This window comes from Tarenaya hassleriana, unplaced genomic scaffold, assembly GCF_000463585.1.
Source record: "Tarenaya hassleriana unplaced genomic scaffold, ASM46358v1 Cleome29, whole genome shotgun sequence".
Taxonomy (NCBI): domain Eukaryota; kingdom Viridiplantae; phylum Streptophyta; class Magnoliopsida; order Brassicales; family Cleomaceae; genus Tarenaya; species Tarenaya hassleriana.
Genome location: NW_010966092.1, coordinates 1,860,980 through 1,874,686, shown reverse-complemented (window position 1 = coordinate 1,874,686; position 13,707 = coordinate 1,860,980). Strand labels below are relative to the sequence as shown.

At 33.5% G+C, this 13,707-nt stretch overlaps 2 protein-coding genes across 2 annotated transcripts; both read left to right on the top strand.

Moving 5' to 3' along the window:
* The first annotated feature begins 1,234 nt into the window (after positions 1-1,234).
* LOC104818463 (U-box domain-containing protein 27) lies at positions 1,235-2,633 on the top strand. Its single transcript, XM_010548065.1, has one exon. The coding sequence runs from the start codon at positions 1,344-1,346 to the stop codon at positions 2,619-2,621; it is 1,278 nt and encodes a 425-aa protein (XP_010546367.1). The 5' UTR covers positions 1,235-1,343; the 3' UTR covers positions 2,622-2,633.
* Positions 2,634-5,722: 3,089 nt separating this feature from the next.
* On the top strand, positions 5,723-7,429 carry LOC104818462 (50S ribosomal protein L17). Its single transcript, XM_010548064.2, has 6 exons — positions 5,723-5,827; positions 5,952-6,006; positions 6,229-6,279; positions 6,678-6,769; positions 6,853-6,930; positions 7,163-7,429. Exons 1-6 carry the CDS (start codon positions 5,772-5,774, stop codon positions 7,320-7,322), a joined length of 492 nt encoding a protein of 163 aa, XP_010546366.1. The 5' UTR covers positions 5,723-5,771; the 3' UTR covers positions 7,323-7,429.
* Positions 7,430-13,707: the final 6,278 nt, after the last annotated feature.

Here is a 13,707-nt window from a genome sequence, read left to right as displayed (position 1 = left end):
AACTTTTCGAATTGATTGAACTCGACTCACGACGAACTGACTCATTCTACTCATTTTTTTTGCTCGAATTTTTGGAATCTATCTCAAAAAATATGTGGTAGGTCGCGAGCCATGTCCAAACTGACATTACTATGGCAAATCACGGTGGAAATGGATTGTGAGAGAGTGATCAAGCCTATATATATATATATAAGGTTTCAAGGTATTGATTTGTGATTACAGAAATAAAATTGTGTGGTATGGCTACGACAAATAACAAGGAGAAATAAATATCAAACGTGGCATAAGAATAAAGGTTGTATAAAAGCAATGCCACCCTCCATTTTGCGACTTGTCGAAAATAAAACAGGCAAAAGTGGAGCAGAAAGATGCAAAGAGGGCAGAAACCACGGAATCAGTCCGGTCAATTTGAACATATCACCACTAATGTCTTTATTATTTATCCGTTTTTTTTTCTTTTAATGGTTTTGTTTATATCCTCTGGTGGAAAATTAAAGCATTGCACTATATTATAATCTTTTAATAATAAAAAAACGAACAATTTTTCTCGTTAAAATATTAAGAAAATGGTACGATGAACACATTTAAAATACAATTTTGGAGAGAAAAAAAAAGAAAGAGACAAAAAAAAGCCTCTTTAGGAATCAAAAGGTTTGAGAGTTCCCTAAAATGTGCAACTGGAGACGGTGGACCCGACACGAGGTGGATGTGGTCCCCACAATCTCCCCCACTTAAAACCTAATCTGTATCCACTTTCCGCAAATCTAGACCGTTAGATTTCCGCACATAGATTTCGACCTAAAATCGACGGCTCCGATTGAGCCTACTACAATCTAGTCTACGCGCGCCGAAAGATAGCCAGACTCAAACTCTCCAGCCTTTGACCAACGACCAAAAGCGAAACATATACAATCACAAAAAAAATTCTATTGTATGACAATAAAAAAGTTTGTAATTATAAGAGTTGTTTTCCATTTAGAATCCAATGTTTAAACATGCAATGGAATCAAAGCATCAATGTTCTAAAATATAATTCAAATTGTGTGTATTTTTTATTACAGAAAATGGACAAAGAAATGAATAAAGTGAAACGATATCGTTAAAAGTTATTCGATTTGGTCATTAAAATAATAAGAAATGCTGTTAAAAAAGTGAAATGAGACGTCAGCATAGTTTGACTATTTCTCTCTCCTGTCTTTAAACATAGCCCCACGCACTCTCCCACCTTCTCCCTCTCCACTTCTCTCTCTCTCTCTCTCTCTCTCTCTCTCTCTCTCTCTCTCTCTCTACATTTTCTTGACGGATTCTCAGAGGCTTTCTCTGGAGCCAAACGACGGCCAAGCATGAGGAGAGATGATCTCTATATCACAGTACCCAGCTTCTTCCGGTGTCCGATTTCGCTCGATCTGATGAAATCGCCTGTGAGTCTCTGCACCGGCGTTACCTATGACCGCGCCAGCATCCAGCGCTGGCTCGACGGTGGCAACAACACTTGCCCGGCGACGATGCAGGTCCTTCAAAGCAAGGAGTTCATCCCCAACCGTACTCTACAGCGCCTCATCGAGCTCTGGTCCGAGTCAGTACGTCGCCGCGCGACCGTCGAGTCGCCGGAGTCCGCCGCACCGACGCGGGACGAGGTCGCCATCGCGATCGAGAGAGTCAAATTCGAGAAGGAAGTTCGCGATGACCTCGAGATGCTCTCGAAGATCCTCCGATTCGCCAGAGAATCTGAGGAGAATAGAGAATTTCTCGCCGGGAAGGAGGATTTCGTGCCAATGCTTGTGGATCTCATGGGCCAAGTAGATTCTAGAACCTTCTCAATCCCTAAATTGCAGGTGATTCAAGAGGCTGTGATGATTCTGAGCGTTGTCCGGAGTAAAATCTCCGATCGGAAACGGTTTTCCAATCTGATCCTATCAAATGGTCGAGATTGCTTGACGGCATTCGTCGTCCTGCTCAAGAGCAGGAATAGCCATATGAAAATCGACTGCGCCGCCGTGTTGGAGTTCATCGCCGTCGACGCCGAATCGAAACTTTTGATCGCTGAGAGAGACGGATTAATCCACGAACTGATTAAGTCGATAAACAGAGATAACGATCAGAGCTTGATCGAAGCGAGCCTTTCCTGCTTGATCGCGATCGCGTCACCGAAGCGCGTGAAGCTCACCCTCGTCCGAGAAAATCTCGTAACGGAGCTCACGAAGCTGTTGACAGATCCGGCGACGGCGAGCGCTTCGGTGATCGAGAAATGCCTGAAACTTCTGGAGACGCTTGCGTCCTGCAAGGAAGGCCGGGCGGAGATCTGCGGTGGTGTAGATGCGGCGGAGAAGGAGACGGCGTGCGTGGTGGCGGTGGTGAAGAAGCTGATGAAGGTGTCGGCGGCGGCGACGGAGCATGCCGTGACGGTGCTGTGGAGCGTCTGTTATCTTTTCAAGGAAGAGAAGGCGCAGGAGGCCGTCATGAGAACTAACGGCGTTACCAAGATTCTGTTACTGTTGCAGAGCAACTGCTCCCCCGCCGTCAGGCATATGCTAACGGATCTGTTAAAGGTCTTCAAGGTTAATTCCAGGTCCTGCCTTTCCGCTTACGACACCAAAACGACACACATCATGCCGTTTTGATCCCCCCCCCCCCCCCCCTTTTTTTTTTTTTTTTTTTTTTTTTTTTTTTTTCCCCTTTTTTCTTTTTTTTGTAGGATTTTCTTTATTCCGGGGGAAAATCATTTATTGAGAAAAAAAATGTAAATTGAATGAAATTTTGGATAGTGAATACAAACCCAAAGGAGATTCAATTGATTGCTCATCGAACATTTCTTCTAGATTAGATTAAAGAAAAATCAAATATAATTATATTGTTTATGTTTAATTCTATATTTTGAATGGGTTTCCACTATTATCTTTTGACAAATTTCATATTCGCATCAAGGGATGAAATGAAACTACTTTTAAAATGCGAATTCTTTGATATACATATTCTGCTTGAAATACGTCCAAAACAATTGTCAAAAAGAACGAGAGAGTGGGAGAGAGGGTTACGTCATTTAGTTTAAATGCATATGGCATATATACCACGATCCACGATGCATGTAATAATGCTGATGTTACATGTGATATATATATATCGTTTAAGAGGATTCGAATAGAATACAACTACCACATAATCAAGTCCAAATCTTCTCCCCCCCCCATTACCATACATCAAATCACAAAGCAAATACGAAAACTCGATATAACTTTGTATACATACATACATACATATATATATATATATATAGAACTGTAAACGCATGCATGGAAGCTAGCTTATAACAAGACATCACATACATTATTATGATAACGAAATACAGTAATCTAAATATGTTCACACACGGTCGGTCGTCCATCACCACGTCAAAACTGCCATAATACGCATGATGTACAGTAACATTACGTGTCATATTTAATCTTATCGAAGAAAAATTAAATAATAATGCTGACTTTGACTCTTATATTATTTGACCATGTGATAAAAAAAAAAAAGCATACATATAGGCTCATTAGAAGATTGAGGTTGAATCGCAATTACTTGTATTTAATATGCGCTCACCAACGCATGTTTTTTAAAAAATAAAAAATAAAAATTTTATTACAGAAATTGGAAAACGCTATAAATGAATTTGGAACTGAAATTAATTTAATGTAAAGAATCACTGAATCGACCGCGGCAGTCCAAGTTTGAGAGTCTTCCTTGTGGATTTTTTAAATACGAAAGGGACGAAACAAGGAGACAAAACGCCCGCAATTTCTGAATTTTGGTTTGCCTCGTTTTATTTATTTATATAAAAAAAACCTAACTTCGTTTAGGTTTGGTCGTGGAAAAGGGTTTGCTGAAAAAATATTGTTTTTTAGATATTTGGCTTTTTCTCCATTCAAATAATTCATTTTTATAATAGTCCATTTCCACGATTCCCATCACTAAGTTATATTGGAACTTTGTACGTCGTTTTACTAATATTCGATAATGTTAATTGATTCAATCAGCCACGTACCGTTATTTTTTTTTTCATGATGGATGTATTTTATAGAATCTGAAATTAAATTAATTGAGTTGGAACGGGATATAATAATAGAAAAAAACTTAATAGAATTAAAATTATTTTTAAAAATAATATATTCTCAATATAAATTTATTTTAATTTGAATCTGAAATAATGAATACAGTTTAAACTAAATAAAATAGGCATATGTTAGATATAAATTTTATAAAATAAAAAAATCAAATTTTAAACAATCCGATCTAGATATTTTCGTGGCATAAAAAAAATCTATTATAAATTTGAAGTAAAAAATATACAAGAATGTGTGGTGCGGGTCTCGGGGCACCATCCATCATTGCGGATGATTAAAAATAGAAAATAAATTTTAACTTTTTTTGCAATTAAAAATAGAATAGAGTTTTTAACATTTTTTTTAGGGCACTATCAAATATCTTTTTTTTTTTCCTTTTAAGGTTGAGTTTTATTTGTCTAGTCGCAATTTGATGGAGGATCGTTGTTGTTCACCCAATTTGATACTCCTTTTTCCTTTTTTAAAAAAAAATTATTGTTATTACTAATATTTTATTACGTTAATGCCCTTTGAACTTTTGGAAACAAAGGGATCAAAATGAAAAATAATAATATAATTAGTGATCCACTTTTCCCCCCATTAAAATGTTCGTAATTACTTTTAAAAATATTTATATAAAAGAAAATTAAACGTCAACGTACGAGTACAGGGTCTTAAAAGTGGTGCACATTGCACAAACAGGCATTGGATCCCGTGTCCGTGTTGTGATAAATAATCTCTTAACTCATTTTAAAATACTTGCGCCAAAAAAAAAAAGTAAATTTGAAAATTGGGAAAACTAGATGCTCATATAAAGTATAAAACTATAATTTCACAATTTTGATCTTGAATAATAACAACGAGTAGTTAATTCTCAAAAAAATCGAATGCAAGTATTTTGGGAAAGTGAATATAAATATGGAATCACTCAAAGTTGCACTGTACATAATAATATATTCCTCAAAAAACGTCTTATAATATTATGAATAATATATATATATATATATATATATATATATATATGAATAATGATTTACGATTCGTACTAATTCAAACATAAAACCATCATTTTAACATAATTAGAAAATGCACGAGACTATATTCTATTATTCTAACTTATCTTAAATTTGTTTGTTGCTAAGAAAGTATAAGGCGATATTTTGGGGAAAATACTATTAATTATCGCCTATGGTCATAGTTAAATAATCGTTTTTCCCCATCAATTACATTAATTCGTATGATTTTCACCTAAATTATGCAAATTGAGCTGATTTTTTCCCTTTCCATAATACACCAATTCATGGATTAAACTTAAAAGCAGAAGGATAAAACCAGTAAAAAGGCCACTTGAAAAAAATAAATAAATAAAGAAGCTATTTGTTTTTTTTTTCAAGACACATATAACAAATTATATTATTATTTTTATTAAAATTTATAAATTATTTTTAATACAAATTTTATTACAATGATATAAATTGATTTTAGTGATAAGACAATATTTCCCCCCGTCATATTGTTAAAACTTATGAGATTTGGATCTGAATGGACGGACGATGAATCCGTACATTCAGGCCCAACTTTAGTTGGCCCAATACATTGCCATGTGAGTGGTTTACCGTCTCTCTTCTCCAGTTCTACGGTTTCTCTCTCTCTCTCTCTCTCTCTCTCTCCCCCTACGACGCAGAAATGACGAAGCTCAGGAAGCTCGGCCGGCCAACGGGCCACCGTACGTCCATGCTTAGGTTTCTCATTCTCTCTCCCCTACTCACCTACACTCCATTTTTGTTCATCTCCCCCCTTTGTTTTGCGATTTCTATGATTTTCGTCGCTTTCTCTCTCAGTACGGTTGTCGATTCGGTAGTACAGGACTATGGCCTCCCAGTTGGTGAAGCACGAGCGTATTGAGACCACCGTCGCTAAGGTATTGTTTGCCGTTCTCCCTTTTCTTGCTTCAGGGTTTTACTAGGGTTTATCCACTCTCCTTCCTCTTCCCGCGTGATAGAGTGCCAAATTTACGAGACTATTTCTCTCCTTTGATGATTTTATTATGTCTCGGGCATTATAGATTTCGATTCTTTGGGTTTAATTTAATTGTGATCATGGATCCTCTGTTAGTAGAGGCAATTTAATGTCGGATTTGCAGGCGAAAGAGGTTCGTCGTCTTGCTGATAATATGGTTCAACTCGGCAAAGAGGTACGGATCAGTCATTAGTGATTCTTGTTGTCTTAGTGATGTTGATCTTAGAGATTTACAATCTCATTTCTGTTTATGTATGAGATTTACACTGATAACTAAAGAAATCTCTTCGTCACTATCATTGCAGTGTGTTGAATCTTTAGCATCTGTCTTGTCATAATTTCAGATCTGGATTTGGAATTCATAGATTGTTCTCTATTAGGAACTCTTTGAAGTACGAGATTCAGAGCTCAGAAACCATTGTTTACTTGAAGAACTACTAACTCTTGGAATCGAATCAATGCTCTATTTGATGTTTTGGTTCAAATCTCAGCTCTTGGCCGCAAGAAGATAGTTTCTGTTTTGTGTTTCTAGTTTACCATTCAATTACTAGATTTGGATTCTTAAATTTTCAGGGCACTCTCGCTGCTGCAAGGAGGGCTGCGGGTTTTGTGCGGGGAGACGATGTTCTTCACAAACTTTTCACAGAACTGGCTTATCGATACAAGCGAATTTCTGAATCTATTACCATTTTGTTATAGTTCTATCACACTTATTATGCTTTCATCCCTAGAATGTCATGTGTTACAGAGACAGAGCTGGTGGATATACAAGAGTGCTTAGGACTCGTATAAGAGTTGGCGATGCTGCATCGATGGCCTATATCGAGTATAACCTATTCCATCTCCTAATCATTTATTGAGCCTTACATTGTCACAACTCACAAATAGGCTCTAGAGCTGTAATCTTCTGCAATAGCAACAACTTTGAAATGCCTTATCAGTTCTTTTCCCTCGCTCGGGTGTTATACATTAGCTTGGATCTTAGTAAAGAGATGGAGATTGGTAATCTTTGGAGTTAATTACAATCCATGGACTTGTCATGTCTCGCATTCGGGCAGGTTTATCGACAGAGAGAACGAGCTTAGGCAATCAAAACCAGCAACACCTCAACCACCACCGCGAGTGCCTATGGATCCATGGGCGAGATCCCATTTCACCTGTCAGTTCGCACCACCTAAGGAGGAGAAGAGCTTGGATTCCTCGGATTCTGAACTGTAATGGTGATGGAGAAAGCTCTCTGTTACTGTAAGTCACCAAAGATTACTTTGTTCTTTTGCCTTAAAACCTTCTATCCGCTGTTTCCTGTCTGTTGCAATGTCTTATACTGACAAAAGAATAACAGAAATTCTTGCTCTTGCCCATGTCATTTTCTTGCTACCATAAGATGTAGGTCACAGTTTTGGCCCGCATTTGCCCTTGGCAGTAAAGTAATCGAATTTTCACACGTGCTTATTACACAATCTGTCCGGAGAATCTATTGCATCTAAGAAACCAATGTATATGCTTGTCATGAGGTGAAGATACTGTTTTGATCTGGATCTGCTAACAGTATCATTTGCTATGTATGTGGTGTATTGTCTTGTGCGGCTATCTGATTTTCCCGGGAAAGTTTCTGAAGATTTCTAGGATCTTTGTGTCTATTGAAAGAAGAAGAAGAAGAAGAAGAACGATGAGGGGGAAGTATGTATTTACTATTTCTAGTATGACTGTCGCCCCATTTTGACGCGAAATACGCATCACCTGTGCTGAATGACCATTCTGTCCTTCCATCAATTGGTTGAATCTTGGCCGTCCATCTCCCGAGATTATAATTTATCCGCTGGTTACATTTTCACGTCCATCAATACGTTTTTTCAAAATGTTTATTTGCTTTTTAAAAAAAATATATTCTCGGTCACATAATTCGAACGTACGAGCACAAACCCTAAAAATATACCCAACAATCACGTTTGATGGGGGATATTGATGTTTGTCTTATATATATATATATGTATATATATACATATGTAAAATATGCACAAATGGTATGTGAAATATTCGATATCGCTAATATATGAAACTGATTGATTTGCCTTAAAAAATAATTTATAGCGCAAGATCTTGTAATGAATACGACCGTTTTCTCCATATTGACCGTAAAGAATATATATATATATATATATCAATCTATTTGCCTTCATTACTTTCATAAAGTGTATAGCTTTTGGACCATATCTTTCATTTATATAGAAACATATATATATATATATGTACGTAGGACAAAATAATAACAGATGATTTTGAAGCTTATTATACTCGATTGATTATATATATGAACGCATGATTCTTCTGAGTGTCACAGCACCGTCACTGTCTCTCGTATATATATATATATATGTATGTATATTTTATTTTTCTAATGCACAAAGGATCAGAAAATTGAATAATCGAGTCCAAGATTCGTTGAATAACTAAATGATATCGTCACGGATTTGGTCTGATAATATCATAAAATAATAATATATGATATGGACTCGGTATAGAAATGTTCTACGTATATATATATATACTATTTCCCTATACGTCAAACAATGCAACTATTTTTCACCAAGTTTAAACTGTATTGGTAGATTCGAATTTCTGAATCAACACCATGCAAGTGATTTTGGCAATGCCACGTGTATTAGTGTCGTTGGAAGGTGTATTCACTGCATTCCCATTTTGTAAAAAGTTAATCATCTGATATTAAGGTTGTAAATTATGGATCACGATAATTAAATTATATTGTATTTAATAGTACCATTCTCTCATGCAAAATAATTTGGGATATTGATGGTGATTCCCACATTCAATTTGATATCATGACGTCAATCTTGGAATCTCGACCGAGCGATGACGTCAGTTTGTGTGATGGTGTTGGGTGTTTGCGGCAGAATTGGGCTCTAAAGAGTTGGGCCGGGCCTTGCTTTTTTTTTTTTTTATTTAACTTTATTTGTTAGTTTGCACCACCATCGATTATATATATTTTTGGTAAAGGTTACCCCAAGATGGGAATTAGAGAATTAACTGATAATCGAATAATTAAATTGATTCGGATTGAATAATATACAATTGTAATCGAATCAAATACGATATAAAAATTCAATGATTACAATTGTTCTAAAATCGAATAAATAACATAATAATTAACAATATTTTATTAATAAAAAACGAGTTTAAATAAAAATCGATCCTTTCAAAATGAATTCAACATAAAAAAAAATCAAATAATCGTAGGTTTTATAAAACTAAAATATACTAAACCCCAATATAATCGAATTTAACTCGAAACTAATATGATATTATTATATATATTGTATAACAATTATAGTGAGGTTGAAAGAGGGAGATGCAAAACGGCCCACCAAACCAAACCGCAATCATGCAGTGTGAGAGGATACAAAAATTTACGTGTGAGCAACCTTACCTAATTCCATTTAAAAAATAAATATCTATTTTACACTTTCAGAAAAAAGGACTGTAACTACGTACGCATGCGAACTTGTGAGGGAGAAAAAAAATATTTTTCCCATGACACGATTATTATTTTTCTTTTATAAATGGGAATATAATTACGCCACTTTAAAAATAGAAAATTTGTAATGGAACAATTGATCAAATTATGTTGTCATTGCTAGCCTTTAGATATTTTGGTAAGAATCGAGAATTCATGAGCTTATAATATATATATATATATATAAAGAGAGAGTTATATGAAATGGTTATGGATTTTGGGGGAAGAAAGTGGAATTAAGAACAAGTTGCTTAGATGCCAAGCGATTGAAAATGAAATCCAAACTCACTTTGTTTCTTTGGTCTTATCCCAACAAAAGGGACCATTCATTCACTGCATTTACATTCTTCACTTTGCTTTATTGCATCTCATTTTTTATATCAAACATCTTTATATGAAATGGTTATTTTACTATGTATATTCAACATAAATATCTATTTTTTTAATCATAAAAAAGAGCTATAATTGTGATCCGTATAATACCATATATATATATATATATATATATATATATACATTTTTAGAAAATTTAACGTGAAAAATACGAATGAGCAACATAATAATATATTTTTTTTGGTCGCTTAATTGGCACTCAAAACCCATGAAGCAATTCGACTGACGAAACCATACCGCTAGAAGAACATGATCTGCTGTTATTACTAATTATATAGTTGTCAATTATCACATGATATTTATCATTATTGCATTATTTGAAAAAACGTATCACGTTGGCTTATCTGATTATGCTCTTCAGCTGACCATAACACACACACACATTCATATATATATATATGCGCATGTATATGTTACATATATATATATATTATGCAGAGTCATGCCTTGGCTCCACTGCTCTCCAATGAATCCAAATACCTACTTGTCTTTCGGTGAAACAGCTGCAACTTGTTACAAAAGTGTATATTTCATGTGGTTTGGCAAATAGCAGTTCAATTCTGTAATTGTATTTGTTGTTGTTTTGATAATGATAGTATATTCCAATAAATATTATTTAATGCAACTAATCATAATTATTAGATAAAAAGTTACGTGTATATATATGTACAACACACACACACACACACATATATATATATATATGTACGTAGGACAAAATAATAACAGATGATTTTGAAGCTTATTATACTCGATTGATTATATATATGAACGCATGATTCTTCTGAGTGTCACAGCACCGTCACTGTCTCTCGTATATATATATATATATGTATGTATATTTTATTTTTCTAATGCACAAAGGATCAGAAAATTGAATAATCGAGTCCAAGATTCGTTGAATAACTAAATGATATCGTCACGGATTTGGTCTGATAATATCATAAAATAATAATATATGATATGGACTCGGTATAGAAATGTTCTACGTATAGCATTATAATGAACGAAATATCATTATTTACAGGACAACTAGAAAGATGTGCGTTTATTATATACATATACACAATTGATTTGTTGTCGTTGGATATATATGCTTAATTATGTATTAAATTTAAATTTAATGTGATCCAATAATTCTTAAAAAATAGTTTAAACATATATTAAAACAAATTTTACTGAAAAAAGGATCCATTAGTACACTATCAGATTGTAAATCAAGTTATTCGATTGTGGCATACTTGAAAGCTAGGTTTAAATCTCTTTCACATTAGGAATTACGTTAGAGAGTTCAATTAGACATGTGGACCATTTTATTTATTTGTCTTCATGCATGCGTCACCTGCTCTTACCCACAAAATAAAATTATTACAAAAAAGAATATATAAACAGCTATATACCATCTACGTACCTCGGTTTCATTATTCAAAGGGCAGGTCTAAAATATCAAATAATTATATATAAAAAGTTTAATCAAATTAATATTATAAATTCAAACCATTTTGGTGTTAGTAAGGATACGTACAAACAGACGGCATCTACCACATGGTTAAGTGCATGTTTTCTTCACTTGTCTCTCGCATATGTGTACATCAATCGCGTTACAATTTATAAAATTAAATTCGTTTTAGCTTTAATTTTCCCTTTTTTTTTTAATTTAAACCATGTAAAATATTTATATATTTGGTAAAAAGTAAACACACTAAAATATCATATATCTACCAAAAAAAAGCTTCCACAACGTATGAATCACGTCTCCCGCAAAACAAATCATTGACAAGTTTGATTTTATATATATATATATATATATATATATATATATAATTCACTTTTTGTTGTTTCTTTTTACATATATATATATATATATGTATGTATATTCTGGAAAACCAATTGATTAAATTGAAGTACCGGGGTCGCTCGGTGCTTTGATTTGGCAATATTCATATATGTTATATAAAAATGTGATATTCATTTATTTTAGTTGTTTGCAATACCAACCAAAGTTATATTATTAAAGTTGGTACAGGAAATGAAGCATCCAAGTTTTCCAATTATTCATTGCAAATGAAACTTCGATTCATATTGATGGAATGGAGGGACTTTTGTCGTGACATGTCGGACATAAACTCCTATTTTGATTAATTTCCCACCAGTTTTCATGGACCGTTAACGACGTACGTATTCCATATCCATTACGTAATTTCGAAATATTATATTTTTATTTCATTCATTCATTGATTCCAAAAAATTTGTAGTATCAATAAAAATCAGAAAACTATTACATTGGCTGATTTATTACTTATGGTATTCTATTTTTTTTAATAACAAAAAATGCAATTTTATATGTATCCGAATTTACATGCTTGCATATAGGAATGCAATATAGATACGTAGCATATGTGCGTATCCATATTATAAAGATAACACTACACTTCTAGCCATATCTAATATATATATATATATATATATATATATATATATAACATTGCATGACTTTTGTGTATATGTATATATACTAATATTATATATAATTTTCGATCGGTCACAGATTTCCAATACAATACGTGTATGTTAAATCATATATATTATCTAGGCAATTATTTCATATCTAACACAACAACAGTAAATATACCGTTAAATCTGTAATTTTAAAGATTATTATGTATACCCCTATTGTCTAGACACTAGACATCAATTTTAGAAAAATTTTATTCCAGCCAGAAAAACTTTATAATAAACTTTTTTGTGACGTTATCTGCAAGTTGCTCACACTTTTTTTTCTTTCTTAGATATGCGTAACATTCATTTTCCTTTTAATTGATATGTGGGCCCACAACAATATGTTCGATGGATGTCGACGTGGAAATTTGGTCGCTTATTATTAAATATTCGCATGCAATCTATATTTTCGTGTATTCCGTAAGATGCAACATCTTTTTCTTATTTAATGATCCGATAATCGACCTTTTAGCTAATTTAATTAATTAGTTAACTAAATCTAAGGGGAAAAAAAGGCACATACCTATCAATCACCCTTTTTCAACTATGCAATAATTGCCTCGATTTAAATCTTATAATAAAAAGAAACGAATTGGAATTTGTGTTTACAAATAGATTTGGTATTTCCAAATACCAAAGATGTAAAAATGCATTTTTTTTGTTAACATTAACGATGTAATTAAAGTCTCACAGCTCGCATAAAATCCCAAAGTAAATCATTTTACAGAATGCGTTATACATATATATATATATAACTATATATGGTTGGTTGGTTCAGTGATAAGGGAAGGCGCGTGGGGGCAATGTAGCCGACCAATCACGAGATAGCAATCCTCCACTCGACCCCAAAGCTGCTTACCATGTCTTCTGCTATAATGACTCAGAACCGATCCAACATTATCCACAATATCTTTTATATATATATATTATCCTTAGTATTAGATACGTGTTTTTCGAAGCCAATGCAATTAAAAATATTAACACATAAATACAATGCATATGAATAGCCTTCTTTTGTCCTCTATATACATTGTCTAATTTAGAGCCCTTTTGTTATATTTTGTTAAGATAATATGTATTTAAATTATGCTGTATTTTATTGGACGTGATGATTAATAAGTTCATTAAATTGTATATTACGTTTTCCAACTCTTTTTTTCACATTTTCTACATATGCAT

Coding starts and splice junctions, on each gene's coding strand:
- LOC104818463 (XM_010548065.1), top strand. CDS start 1,344: ATGAGGAGAGATGATCTCTATATCACAGTACCCAGCTTCTTCCGGTGT.
- LOC104818462 (XM_010548064.2), top strand. CDS start 5,772: ATGACGAAGCTCAGGAAGCTCGGCCGGCCAACGGGCCACCGTACGTCC. Junction 6,280..6,677: donor TGGTTCAACTCGGCAAAGAG/GTACGGATCAGT, acceptor TTAAATTTTCAG/GGCACTCTCGCTGCTGCAAG. Junction 6,931..7,162: donor GCATCGATGGCCTATATCGA/GTATAACCTATT, acceptor GCATTCGGGCAG/GTTTATCGACAGAGAGAACG.